This window comes from Equus quagga, chromosome 17 (genome assembly GCF_021613505.1).
Source record: "Equus quagga isolate Etosha38 chromosome 17, UCLA_HA_Equagga_1.0, whole genome shotgun sequence".
Lineage (NCBI taxonomy): Eukaryota > Metazoa > Chordata > Mammalia > Perissodactyla > Equidae > Equus > Equus quagga.
The window spans coordinates 46377967-46392104 of record NC_060283.1 but is presented as its reverse complement, the minus strand read 5'-3'; the positions used below and the strand labels follow the sequence as shown (position 1 = coordinate 46392104).

The 14138-nt window shown below is 44.2% G+C and overlaps 1 protein-coding gene across 3 annotated transcripts in view; it reads right to left on the bottom strand.

The window, feature by feature from the left end:
• The window catches only part of SERPINE2 (serpin family E member 2), a 58322-nt gene that overhangs the window by 18956 nt on the left and 25228 nt on the right, over positions 1-14138 (bottom strand). For 2 of the 3 annotated variants that reach the window (XM_046644361.1, XM_046644363.1), the window contains exons 2-3: positions 4617-4897; positions 1438-1665 (exon numbers count right to left, since the gene is read on the bottom strand). In XM_046644361.1, the coding sequence (XP_046500317.1) occupies positions 1438-1665; positions 4617-4875 (487 nt within the window). In that variant the 5' untranslated portion in view covers positions 4876-4897. Of the gene's footprint in view, positions 1-1437; positions 1666-4616; positions 4898-8688; positions 8779-14138 lie in introns of those variants that run through there. The other variant, XM_046644360.1, reaches the window with a different exon arrangement.

Here is a 14138-nt window from a genome sequence, read left to right as displayed (position 1 = left end):
AAGCACTGGTCAAGTCTCATCGATCTCCCTTCCCCAGAAGCAGGAAGCAATTGACTGAGTCAATGTGTGTTCAAGTGCTTTGCAAACTGTCAAGCGGTATACGAATGGGATTTAATACTCCTAGTAAATAGGTAAAGAAGAGGGCTCAGTGACATGTTAGTCATACGGCCACCTAGCCTCGGAGTGCCATCAGCTTTCCATCTCTGTTCTCAGGCCTAGAGGCTAAGAAAAACCACTTCGGCCCTCCCACTTGTGGTCTCTGGATGGTTTTAAGGTTTCAGCAGGGAGCCCAGATTGCAGCGTCCAGGATCCTGTTGAGAAGGAGTGCCGTGCATCTGCCACAATCATCCTGGCTCTCCCCCACCCTCCAGAGCATTGCTTGTCCACCTCTGCACTCGTCCCTGGAATGGGTCTCAAACATTCGTGCGTGTGCATCTGCTGTCAGGTGGTGGAGGCGGCCTGGGGGAGAACTTGTTTTGATGCAGAATGCTAGGCCTCTCTCTGAGATTCTGACTCAGCAGGTTGGGGTCCAGCGATCTGCATTCTAAACACACCCCAGGCAGTTCTGATGCAGGCACTTCAGAAACCCTGCTTTGAGAACATGACTTGAAAAGCCAGCGTTCCCCCAAAATTTGTCTTCGCGCTTCTTCTCCCCATTGAGGCTCTTTTCCTTCCATTCTCATGACCTTAACCCTCCCTTCTGGGAAAAATGGCGCCCAAATTTCTCTCTCTCCCTTAAACCTTCCCCCATTGTTCTACAGCTGCCTTTCCTCCTGAGCGTTTTCACTTGGACCTCCAGTTTACAAATCAGCAGGTTTAAAACACCGACGTTAGACATTTCCTCAGTTTAGCAGAAGAGACACACGTAAACAAGTAATCATTTCGAGTGTGGAAAGTGTTATAATGAAGGGCATAAAAAGGCATAATCATATGCCCATCACAACCCAAGAGGAGGCACCCACTTTGCGGAGATGACAGGAGTAAGAGGCAAGGAAGGCGAGGAGAGAGCTCAATCTCGAATCTTAAAGGCTGAGAAGGACATTCCAGGAAAGGGGACAGCAGGTACAAAAGCAGGAAGGAAAGAGCAATAAAACTTTCAACACAGACAACGGCCTGTGGGCAGGGACTCTGGGGACAAGACGCCATGAGGAAAGAAGAGAGTCGGAGGGGCTGTATTCTGCTCTGCTGACCCTGCGGCAGGGAGCAAAATCCCCAAGGGGCACAAGAGTAGCGGTGGCAGAAGAAGGGAAGGAAGGTAGACTGAGTCATGGGGCCTGGGAAGAAAGAAAAGACAGGCCAGTCAGCTGGGTCCAGGCCTTTCACAATGGAAGCGCCACTGGACTTGCAGACACGGGTGGAATCCTGGAGTCTACGCACACTTTCATTCAAAAGGACAGAGTCCTCCAACATAGTTCCCTGGGAACTGGGGCCACTCACCCCTGGTTTCGTTTTTAACCCACACGTTGATGGAATCACAGGCGGAGGGTGGATCCTCAAAGTTCACGTTCCGGACTTCACACTGAAACACATCTTTGTTCCTCGTGACAAAAGGCACTTCCATTTTGAAGCCATTCTTCACAAACACTGCATTAGCCACTGTCACAATATCTTTATTCTTCTTAGAGACGATGGCTTTGTTGATCTTCTTTAACACTTTACCAACTCCTAAAGGAGATGAGAGAAAAATGCAGCAATATTTCCGCAAGAATTTAGAAAAGTGTTTTTTTAAAAAAAAAATATCTTTCATAGGATAGCAAATAAGAGCAGTGTACACAAGATAACAGGAGACTAAGTCTTTTGCTTTCTCAGGGGCCTCGTGTTACGAAAGAGAGGAGAATAAAGCATAACTATTAACAGCTCTTAAAAATCAATTAATTGTGCTTCGAGCATCAAAACAAGCATACACTCAAGGCATCCTCGACACCTTCCCCCGCAGACCTCGCTCTCCTGGAAGACTTTGTTGGCACTGGCTCAACAGAAAGAGCAGCAACCTCCTCAATTATGTAGCCAAGGGGGGATAAATCGAAGGAATCTTCCTAATTCATTCTCTCTTTCTTTCTTATTAATCTTAAGCACTATTTCTTTTCCCGCCAAAGATTTAACAGTGCAATTTCTTTTTTCTATTTTGGGGAAAAAAAATGAATAAAAGAAGCATTAGAAAGACTATAAAAAATTGCTATGTGCCACCATCCAAGAACAATGTGATTTTTACTTGATATCAAGCTTAGAGAGTCAGGGGATTAATTTTATGGCAACGTAAGCTTTATTTTACACGAGCCGTTCATACATGCCCCATTTATTTTAGAGCATGGAAAAGAGGAAAATAAGTTATAAGGGTGGAATGCGTTTCTATAGAGAGCTTGAATTACAGATCTGTCTTACTCGCTTGGGGTCTTTTCAAAATGTCACTGTCCTAAAACATCCTGCAGGGTCACCTTGATGGTCTCCTGGAGAGCCAGGTGACTTGTCACTCTGAGAGTGTCTCTTCTTCAGACCCCTTAAATAAGGGTGGGGAAAAGCCTCTCATGATCCACAAAGAGGCGACCCCTAGGCCCTTTGTTAGGCCCCTCATGACTCCACCCCTCACCCTGTCTGTGGGGCAGGTCCTGGAGGAGTGGGCAGGGACACTCTATAAGTAAGGGAACAGTGGACTTCAGAGGCCAAGTCCCAGGACCCGTCCCTTTCAGCCACACTGCCTCCTCCACACGCCTTGGTCTCCTACCAGGAGAAGAGGAGGGCAGACCTTCCTCCACTGCCCCAAACTATCCTGCCTCCATCCTCAAGGAGAGCATCGCTATCGTGAGTTTTCAGAAGCTGAGCCTAAACGAAGGCGTGAAAAAGCACTCAGGCTCCCCTGGATGAGGGTGTCACACACACTGAAGTCACTCACATTCTACAGCACATTCTGCTATCGATTTTGGAGGCAGATAGGGTGGGGGTGGGGGATGCTGCCAACAGGCCAATATCGTCAAAACTTCAGAAATACTGCTTAAAAGGGATGTGGCTCAGCATTAAAACCAACAACAAAACTCCAGTTGCTGTTTTGGAATCATATAGGCCGACAGGGCCTGGGTGGCTCTGGGAAAGGCCATACATTCCAGCAGTGATTCACTATGAAGATATAAATCACCAAGAGTTTTCTGAACTTCCAAGCAAGGGGCAGAACAGTGTGTTCCAAGTATTTAGTCCTTTCATGCTTCCAACAGGTGAACAAATTGCAAACTCATGCAAAAGTTTAATGCCATGTAAACAGAGCAGGCTGGTTAGGTATTTGGTGCTGACAGCTCTGGAAGCTATGCTCAGAACACAGTCAACAAGCGCAATGAGCGAGGCATGCAGTGCATGAGTCCCCATCTCTCTCGTCTTCTTCCAGCTGGAGGCATCAATGCAGTCAAGATTCCTAGAACTTTATGGCTAGCAGTGGAAGAACATGAGGAGGAAAATTCTCTCGTTTTCCAATACAGTAACAAAGAGCTAGATGTGAAGAGTGACTTGCTCAAGGTCATGGTGCATGCTGGCCCCAAAGAAGGGCTCTAAGGCCAGTTCTGCTCCCTGATACACTCACTGTGTTGTGGAAGAGGCAGGTGGAAGGTGACTGGCTGAGAAAACCTGAACTAAAGCTCAGCAACAGTGGTAGGAGATGTAAGCTCTTGGGTTGAAACAGGTCATTAAAAATAGGCCTTTCTTTCAAGAAAACTAAATCCTTTCCAGTGGGCTTTACTTAAAATTTTTTTTTTTATCTTTTTATCTTAAAATAATGATTGATTCGATCCCAGGTGCAGACCTACACACTGCTCATCAAGCCATGCTGTGGCAGCATCCCACATAAAATAGAGGAAGATGGCCACAGATGTTAGCTCAGCGACAATCTTCCTCAAGCAAAAAGAGGAAGATTGGCAACAGATGTTAGCTCATAGCCAATGTTACTCACACACACAAAAATAATAAAATAAAATAAAATGATGATAGATTCACAGAAAGTTGTAAAACAATGTAGAGGGTGGTCCCATGTGGTCCCTTCTCCCAGTTTCCCAGTGACACTATCTTGTATGACTGTCGTACTGCACCACAACCCAGAAATTGCCACTGATATAGTCCACCGGGCTCATTCAGACTGCCCTTGATTTACATGCGTGTGTGAGTGTGTGTGTAACTCTATGCAATTTTATCCCCAGGTAGATTCATGTGTCCATCACCTCAGTCCACACACACAACAGCTGCATCACCGCAAGGCTCCCCAGTGCTGCCCACCACAGCCACCGCTCCAACCCGGCTTATAGGTTTTAAAAGGCCATCCACAACCACAATGCATTTTGAGCCCTGGACACCAGGGAGGTGGGGCAGAAGGGAAGTTTCCTTTTAGAGATAAGAAAACTGCAGCATTGGAAGATCAAGTGAGCGACCCAAAGCCCCACAGCTGCCCGAGAGACCAGAGTCCAGTTCTCTAACTCCCAGCATTGCAGCGTCTGTTCTTTAGAGGAGACTGGCCCTAAAGCTCAAATCGTGCCAGTGAAACCCCTCCTGGCTGCTCTGCGTGCTTCTCGGGGCTGTAAGCGAAGAGCCAGCAAGGAACCCTCCCGAGGCCAGGGCCCAGCCAGAGCTGCGAGCGCACGCACCGTTCACGCCGTATCTCATCACCGTGGTGAGCTGCTTCTTAGTCCTGCCGTCGGCTCCCAGCTGAAGCATCCCCAGCACGGACGCAATGCCATGGGGGGAAATGACGATGTTGTCATGAGGCCGCGATTTGACAATCTGGTTGAAAACCTGGATTCCTGTGTCAGAGCCTAGCTCCTCCAGAGACAGAGGATTGAACTGGGAGCAGACGGAGGGCAGAGTCACTGTGGCCACGAGGAAGAAGGGAAAATGCCAACTCATGGTTCCTTCCGGCAAGGACAACCTGAAAAATTAGATTAAAAAAATTTTTTTAATTCTACTTAAATGAACACTTTTTTGGGGTCTACTTTGTACTCAACTAAGTATGATTTATTATACTCAGTATAACTGAATGCCGTTAACATATTTAAGATAGAACAGTGTAGATTAAATCAGTTTTCACTGTATTTTGTTAGGGGGATGGGAGGGAGGGAGAGGGAACCTCCACTTGGTAGGTCACAACTACATTCCAGACACTATTCTAATCATTATTTATTTCTCATAAGCACCTTTCATTCCATTAAACCAATATTCACTGAGGGCCTACTGTGTACCAGACTCTTGTCTAAGTGCTGGGCATACACCTGTAAATAAGACAGACAAGACCCCTGCCCTCCTGGAGCTGACATTCTAGAGGGGAGACAGAAAATAAACCGGTAAGCATAAAGTCATTTCAGAGGACTAAGGACCACAATTAACATAGTGACGTGAATGAATGAAGAGCTGGGGGTGGGGTCACATGAGATTGGGTCGTTGTGGAAGCCATTTCTGCAGAGCAGACACATATGATGAGGCCCGAATGATGAGAAGGAGCCCCCCATGCACTGACGGGAAGGGCATGCCAGCCAAGGTGGATGTTAGAGGTCGGCGTGGCTGTGAGGTAAGGAATGTGGAGGAGACAGGCGGGGCAGGAGGTGAAGAGGAAGGAAGGGCCAGATCCTGAAGGGCCCATAGAGCCTAGGGTGGCTCTTGGAATTCATTCTAAGGGTTACACGAAACCAACGAGGGTCTGAAACAAGGGAGCAAATCCCTTGGGTTGCTATGATTATCTTATAATTACATGTACTCGATTTTTTTTACCATAAGCATATTACTTTCTTAATTAGAGAACTGTTATTAAAATAAAACTGAGTGATGCCCTTCGACCTACAATAGGGCAGAACAATGGGGAAATTGATCAATTGTGAGGCTGGCATTGTTTACCCTGATATCCTCAATTACAGTGATTCGTTTGAGAGCTGCGTTCTTCCTTGATTACCACTTACTGAGCTTTCTTTGGCTGTGACAAGTAAGAGGTAGGACATTTGCATGTGTTCACAGAAAAGCAAATTCTTTCATTAAACAGAACTTAAAAGCGGCAGCTGGTAAAACAAAAGCAGAATTGGTGAGGTGGCTGATTTGGTTCCTGAGGAGCCAATTTGTCCTCCTGTTGTGTGCATTTACATGTGGGAGGTTGGGAGTGTCTGCAGAGTGCAAGAAAGAGGGGAGCCTTGTAAGTGACAGGTGACCTACAGCGAGGGGTAAATGCATGTGCTCCAGGGAGAAGCAAGGGTTCCAGGACAGCATCAGGCAGAGCTGGCATTTGGTATTTCCTCATCTTCCTTTCTAGTCACTTGTCCTACTTCCCACGCCAGGTCATAGTAGATGTTCAATAAATACATGTGGGATTAAACCTGATGGCTTACACTTTCTATTTTTGTTAATTATTTTTTATTGCATCAAAAGAATGTTTATTGAGCATGATTAAGAAAATAGTTGTATTTAGTCCTGAGCCTCAGTGTTTGTTCCAAACACGTTCCGTGGAGAGCGAAATTCACTCGGGTGTGAAGAGGAGTGTCATGGAAAGCAGACTGCCCCCACTGTCCCCCCAACACACACACCCTGGGCCACAAGGCGAACCACTCAGGCCATCATTCAAGGTGATGGGCAATCTTCTTATAGATTGTGAAACAAGCATATTTTAAAAATTCAGAACATTCAGAGTTTCTCCAGAGTTTAATTGTAAAATAATTGTGTAAACGCAGCCTGTCTAAATTCAAAACGTGTAAGTGACCTACATACGCTCCTACTTGGGGCTTTCCTATGGCCAGTGTGGCCTATTTTGACTTTGGCACCTAGGACTGGCTCCAATACCATGACAATCCCTTGCGTTTCTTTGAGCTTGCCGGACACTGGAGAACTTCCAAATCCTGACTATGGAAGCTTTACTCATTTCATCTAAAATGTTGACATTGTGCCCTCCCTCCCTCTTTCCTCTCTTCTTTATTTCTTTCAGGAAGTAAATTTCCTCTTTAAAATTTAACAGATCACAGAGCCATCATAAGTATAAAAACAATTCGTACGATCTCTGTTACAAATGGTCAAATCCTGTGACTGGTGCCAACTTCATCAATCTGAACTGTTGACTCTTGCTCTATAGTCTATTCCAGCACTTACCTTCAGCATCCCATAATCTCCACTCCCCAAGCCTCCCAGAGAAATCCATCTGGAGTAGCAAATATCTGAATAAATATTTGAACCTGCACACTCAGAAAGCATAAAGGACGTCAAACTGCTTTTGCCTCTGATAGCTTAAAGTTGATTCACCCAAATGCTACAGATTTATGTAGAAGGTCGTAAAACAGGTAGAAAGGATCGTAACAGAGAGAAATTTAACAGCTCCAACGTCTTAGAGTCAGCAAAGACAGTCTCCTAAATAAATAGCTATCTTATTCAGCAGAATTTTGCTTGGTTATGCATTTTTGCTAAAAGAACAGTTTCATTATGAAGTGAGGGAAGGCTGCCATGGGTGTTTTTCTTGGTTTCCTGGGTTTGTGAAGTTTTTGAGAGATGTCTATGAGTGGTTTCATAACAGTGCATTGGGACGGTGTCAGAGCTGTGCAGAACTTGGAATCAGAGCGACTTCTGATTGATGCTCTGGGCCTAACTTCTTCTTGGTCTCGCTTTCCTAGGCTAAATGCTCACCCGTCTAAACCCACCAGGCTTATGTACACGTCTGACACTAGGCTCTTGCTTCTCGCCAAAGTTCAGTAGCCAAGACAGAGGGTGCTGACCCATAAATTACTTTAGGCTTATAAATGCCTAATATTGACATATTCACGTCCAAATAGATAACCTTTTACATGAAATAACTATTGGCATTATCAGGCTTTGAAATGCTAACTCTCTAGGACAAGCAGATTCTCATTACGGGAAGACCCTAGTAACCTCGTGTTTATTTTTATGTTTAAGAGAAATTACACTTTCAACTTTCAACTAAGAGAGAAAGAATAAAGCTGTTGCCCAAATGTACTGCACAGCATCAATACAGAAGATCATAAGTCTGTTTAAATGCTTCCGTTTCTTAAATAATCTTTTCATAACAGTGAAAAAAGTCTGGAGTTTAGGCTATCTTTGGAGGGAGATCGTAAAGCTATAAATAAAGCCATCATCACAGGCTTATCCTTCCAACTGTGGATTTCTCTTTCCCCACTTACTTGTAGTTTTTCTTACTCCAAACCTTTCCTTTCCTGTGTAGGGTATGTTTTTGAGGTACCTGGGTACTTCTTTGAGCTTTAAGTGAGATTTAGTATAGTAAATAATGGGTTGGCAGTCTTGCAAACGCCAGACTCAGAGCGCGTCCCTACATGTATAGAGGTACCACTTGCCAATGGTAGACATTAGAGAAACACACTCCCTACAGACCCCATGACATCAACCATCACCTCTACACAGCTGATGCTCAAATCCATAGCTCAAATGCTCAGCTGGATTTCAGTGCCATACTTCCAACTGTTTGCTGTCAAGTTTCACCTGATTCTTCAGAACACCATCTTGACCTGAAAAATCCTCGCTGGATGGGTTATGCAGAGCCACTAAAGTGTGAAATCTACCACCTCTCCTCTTAAAGGGTCATACTTTCTGTTGTAGCCTTGGTCTTGCCCACACCTTTGCCTCCTCCCCGCACCCTCCACCTACTGGGCACCAGCGTGTCCCCTGACTCCTTCCGCGGCTTGTGGGAAGCCTTCCCTGATGGCCCCAGATGGGGCTACTCACGCTCTTCTCTGAATTTCCATAGCATCTCCCAGCTGCACCTCTCATTTTATTTTTCAAGTATGTTTCTGCCTCCCAACTAGACTGGAAGCTCACAGAAAGCAGGGCTGCGGGACTTGAGAATCCTAGTGCCCACGGCGTCTTATTTATTTGGGGCCTTATCACTGGCAGGCAGTAAATCAGAGGTTGACCCATGGGATAATCCAGCTGGCTCAAGTGTTTGGTTTGGAATACAAGGCGTTCTAAAAATATATTAAGCAACCCAAAGTTAGAAGATGTCACATACAATCTAGATGGAGAGTTATTCTCAGTAAAAATGAAAACGAATGGGAGTTCTGGTAACACGGGGCCCTTATTCCCACGGCAAACATCCTGCACAGTGGGCCTGTGCTTTCCCATCTGCCACAGCTCCCTCTGCTCCCTGGGGCCTCAGGCCCAGCCGGCTGCCATCACTCACATTACCTCTCCAAGCTGTGCAAGCACTCATGGTCAGACCCCCCGCCTGAACGAATGCTACTCCATTAAAAAAGGGGGGACTTGTATAGCCAGCCACAAAAGATCAAGCTCATTTTCAACCCAATAAATTCTTTTTTACAAAATAAAATGAATTTTACATATAACACATGAGCAAATGATAAATAATACAGTATCTGTCAGCTCAAATGATAAATAATATGATATCTGTTGGCTCTATTTAGTATAACAAATAAGATATATGTAAACAGTTTGGGGAAAAAACTCTGGAAAGACTCTTCTGGCTCCTGCTCTTAGCCAGATGATTCCCATCTGTTTTAGGAGGACCCAGGAGTGTCCAACAAATGGAAAGTACTCCATCTCTTTCATTCTCTAAAAAACGTTTAGAGCGATATATTTTATAAAATACATATTTTTTTAACATCTTTATGTCATGTAAGATTTCAAATATATGCAAAAATAAAACAAATCTCCAGTTCGCAACATCCGGATAAAATTATCAACTCATGGTTTATTTTATTTCTTCTAAAACCAAAGATTATTTTGAAGCAAATTCTAGACATCATACATGTAACTCAAAATATTTTCAACACATACTCTCAACCTAAGGAATTTATATATATATATACACACACACACACACACATCATCATGATCCCACTCAAAAAGTAATAACTCCAGGGGCCGACCCCGTGGCTGCTTGGTTAAGTTCATGCGCTCCGCTTTGGTAACCCAGGGTTTCACCAGTTTGGATCCTGGGTGCGGACCTAGCACCACTCATCAAGCCATGCTGAGGTGGTGTCCCACATAGCACAACCAGAAGGACCTATAACTAGAATATACAACTACGTACTGGGGGTCTTTGGGGAGAAGAAAAAAATTAATAACTCTTTTACATGTTAAATATCTAGTCAGTGTTCAAATTTTCCTGATTGCCTTCAAATTTTTTTTTATAGGGTCTTTGAATCAGGACCTCAATCAGCTGCACACATTGCAACTGGTTGATATGTCTCTGGGCTTTTTTAAAATCTTCCCCTGGTTGCTTTATTTTTAACTTTTTCCTTGGAACTTTTTTGTTGAAGAAATCAGGTTATTTGTCCTGTGGAGTTTCCCACAGTCTAGAGTTTGCTAATTGCCTTCATGTGATGCTATTTAACAAGTTCCTGTCTTCTGACTTCCTGTCGTCAGACCTAGCGCGGGGCTGTACAAACTCCTGGGCCGGATTGGGCCACATTCTGTTTTGTCTGTGGCTGCATTCGAGCTTCTAGAGTGAGCTGAGCAGAGCTGCCCAGTTGCAAGAGAGACCATATGGCCAGCAAAGCCAGAAACATTCACTATCTGGCCCTTTACAGGAAGTCTGTCACCTCTGCTCTAGAGGTGGATCAGATTCCAATTTCTTATTTTGCAAGAATATTTCATAGAGGTGTTGCACCGGGTGCTGGAAGCAGGAGACAGCGGCCAACTCTCTTTGTTGTGATGTTAGCAGCTACTCATGATCATTGCCCAAGTGCATTGTTTCATTAGGGGTTGCCAAATGGTGCTTTTGTAATTCTAACTTTCCTTCTTCATTTATTCGATGGAGTACCTCTGAAAAAGGATATTTCCACAACCAGCTGTTTGGTTATCTTGAGGTTCAGGTTGCACAGCAAACACAGGATAAATATGTCATTCCCTAGATCATTCTTAAAATAATGAGTGGGTGACCTCAAATTCTTAGAGTTGACCAGAGGGGATGTTTAGTTTGTTTGCTTAGTATAATTACGAACTCATGTTTTTCAACATATTTGAAGGGTCTGGGTCCATTGAAATTTCACCTTTTTTTTTTCTGCTTTATTTCCCAAAAGTCCCCGGTACGTTAGTTGTATATCTTAGTTGCAGGTCCTTCTAGTTGTTGGATGTGGGATGCCGCCTCAACGTGGCCTGACGAGCACTGCCATGTCCGCGCCCAGGATCCGAACCCTGGGCCACCGCAGCAGAGCACGCGAACTTAACCACTCGGCCACGGAGCCGGCCCCTAAATTTCATTATTTTGATTGACAATCAATATGAGCCTCTTCAGCCTGGCTCCTAAACCTTTCACATGACCCTGGGGACCCAAGAGCTTCCCTGTTTTCTGGTTTGACAAGACGTTCTGGCTCATTTTGCACACTTCCTGTCCCAGGTGGAACTGGCCACTTCTCCAGGGACCTCTGGTTCCTTTTAGTGGGAGACAGTATGTAGAGATCGCAATCTGAGTATCCTCACCTAACAAACTCTAAATCCACCATGGGAATACTGGGCAACAGTGATGTGGAAAGTCCTAAATCCATTTACATCATTCTCTGGACTATACCCAAAGATTGAAACTGAAATTATGAAAGATTTAGACTGCTTACACATGAATTAGTTTGCCTCCTATAGCCATACAGTCCAGGGGAGGCACACTGGATGATGGAAAGATGGATAGTGAGCTGGGCATTAAAAGTTGGGCTAGGAAAATTAAAATGGATCATCCTCATGGGAAGGCAGTGAGTCTCCTGGATCAAGCCCACCCTGAGGGTGGGATTCTAACAATGCAGCACCTGGAGCCAACAACTAGCACAGATCTTGTCAAGGAGAGTCCCCTAGTTTATCTCAAGGGGGAAGGTATGACAACCAGCCCCCTCCCCTCAATGACATTTTCTCAAGCACTGGGAAAGTGTTGATATCCTTCTGGTCTCTGTGTTTCTAGGATCCTGGTTCTTAGAACCTAAGGCCCCTTATTATGTATTCTGTCTTTGGACTAATCATTTCTTCAGAGGAGCTACAGCAGGTAGAGGAAAACAGCACATCAGATTATATTAACCTCATGACATCCCCCAACAGTCTTCTTGACATAGCTTTTCAAAGAAATAAATGTGAAGGAAAGGTCCCGAGCTGCCAAACTGAAACTTCTAAGTGGCCTTAAATAGGACTGTGCACCCTAGCACTCAGGCCAACTGTTTCTCACCAATACTTTGCCAACAGGCCAAGGTCTAGTGACAGTAGTTGTTCATGCACAAATAAATGACGTTAAGCCTCAAATATGGTCCTACAAGGGTGAGAGGAGGACTCTTGTCTCTCAAACCTCTACAAACATTACTGAAATATGTCCGCCCAAACCCATCTTTATTTTCCAAACATCTACCACATTCTCCTAAGATAGAAAATCAGATGAACAAGCAAAACTAGCTGCATCTTGATACCTTTCAGAAGTGTACAGAGTGTTACCAGAATGAGTCAGCATCTTTAAAACCGAAAGAAGAAACAGGAAATGCCACCTGATCAGAGTGACAGCAGCCTGGTGGTTTCAAAATGAGCCCTTTCCGGTTACTGAGGAGAAGCTTAGAGATCTCTGCGAAGTCTTAAAAAATTTTTATCAAGCTTAGAGATCTCTCTGAAGTCTTAAAAAATTTTTATCAGACTTCAAAGTGTACGCTCAATCTATGGCACTAATTAATTTAGCCAAAAAGGAACCTAAAAATACTTCAGAAAGAAATCTTCCACCACTGAAATGTATGGCAACCACATCCTACAGGTTCCTTCTATGAAGAGACACTTTTTTTTTTTTTTTGAGGAAGATTAGCCCTGAGCTAACATCTGCTACCAATCCTCCTCTTTTTGCTGAGGAAGACTGGCCCTGAGCTAACATCCGTGCCCACCTTCCTCTACTTTATATGTAGGACGCGTACCACAGCATGGCTTGCCAAGCAGTGCCATGTTCGCACCCGAGATCCAAACTGGCGGACCCCGGGCCACTGAAGTGGAACGTGCGCAGTTCACGGCTGCGCCACTGGGCTGGCCCCGTGAAGAGACACATATTTTGTTACATACACTCTAACAGACATCCAAGTGCCTTTCATCCACATATTGTTCATTCTGAAATCTCTTGTGGGAAGGGGGAAGGTTATGAGGAAGAAGGCGACTGGGGCTTTGTTAGTTGTCTATCTTTTAAAATACAAGATTATATAGGCCAGCCCGGTGGCGTTGTGGTTAAGTCTGTGCACTCTGCTTTGGCGGCCTGGGGTTCACCAGTTCAGATCCCGGGCATGGACCTACCCACTGCTTATCAAGCCATGCTGTGGTAGGCGTCCCACATATAAAATAGAGGAAGATGGGCATGGATATTAGCTCAGGGCTAACCTTCCTCAAAAAAAGAAACAAGATTATGGGACATGTATTTTATTCTCCTATAAGTGTCAGGGAAAATTAATCTATGGTTTAAATCCCAATTCTACCATCTACTTTCTAACAGATCCAAGGCAAGGCACAATCTTTATCAACCTCAGCTTTCTCCTCTACCTTCCTAGAAATCAAATTTCAAGGGTGGTCATGAGAATTCCATACGCACAAACAGAAAGACAGTAACCAGCATAGTACCTGACTCAGACTAGATGCTCAGTAAATGTTGGCTTCCTTCCCCTCGTCTTCCTCAATGCTCAAGACCTGATTTTCATTTCAACAGCTATTCAGAAAGTCTCAAGAGATAAGCTAAGAAAAGGGGTCAAACGCAACACTTCCACCTTGATAAAGCCCTCTCTCTATCTTTATAGCTTCCTTAGACTATTTAAGACACAGAACAAGACAATCCTGGTGTGTTTCGATGTCTCTGTAACAGAGCAGAGGAATGGATCATGGTAGAGGTGGGTGAATATGTTCCAAAAACTGTTAATGGCTCTGAGATATGTTTTTCAGTCTGTTGACTTAGGTCATTAAATCTGTTTTACTTATGGTATCAACTCTATAGATTTTCTTATTGACAATCTTTAAGATGCAACAGTTCAAATGGGTGATTCCCTAATCAATAGCCAAGGGATGACCTAACACATTATAGTGATATTGACCACTGGTTCTCAATGTTTAAAACAAGGTAGCACCTTTGTAGACATGAAAAGTATTAGATACTTTATGGTTAATTATATTTTTAGTACCTGTGAAAATACAGGATAAAACTTCCATGAATTCATAAATACTTTAATAAA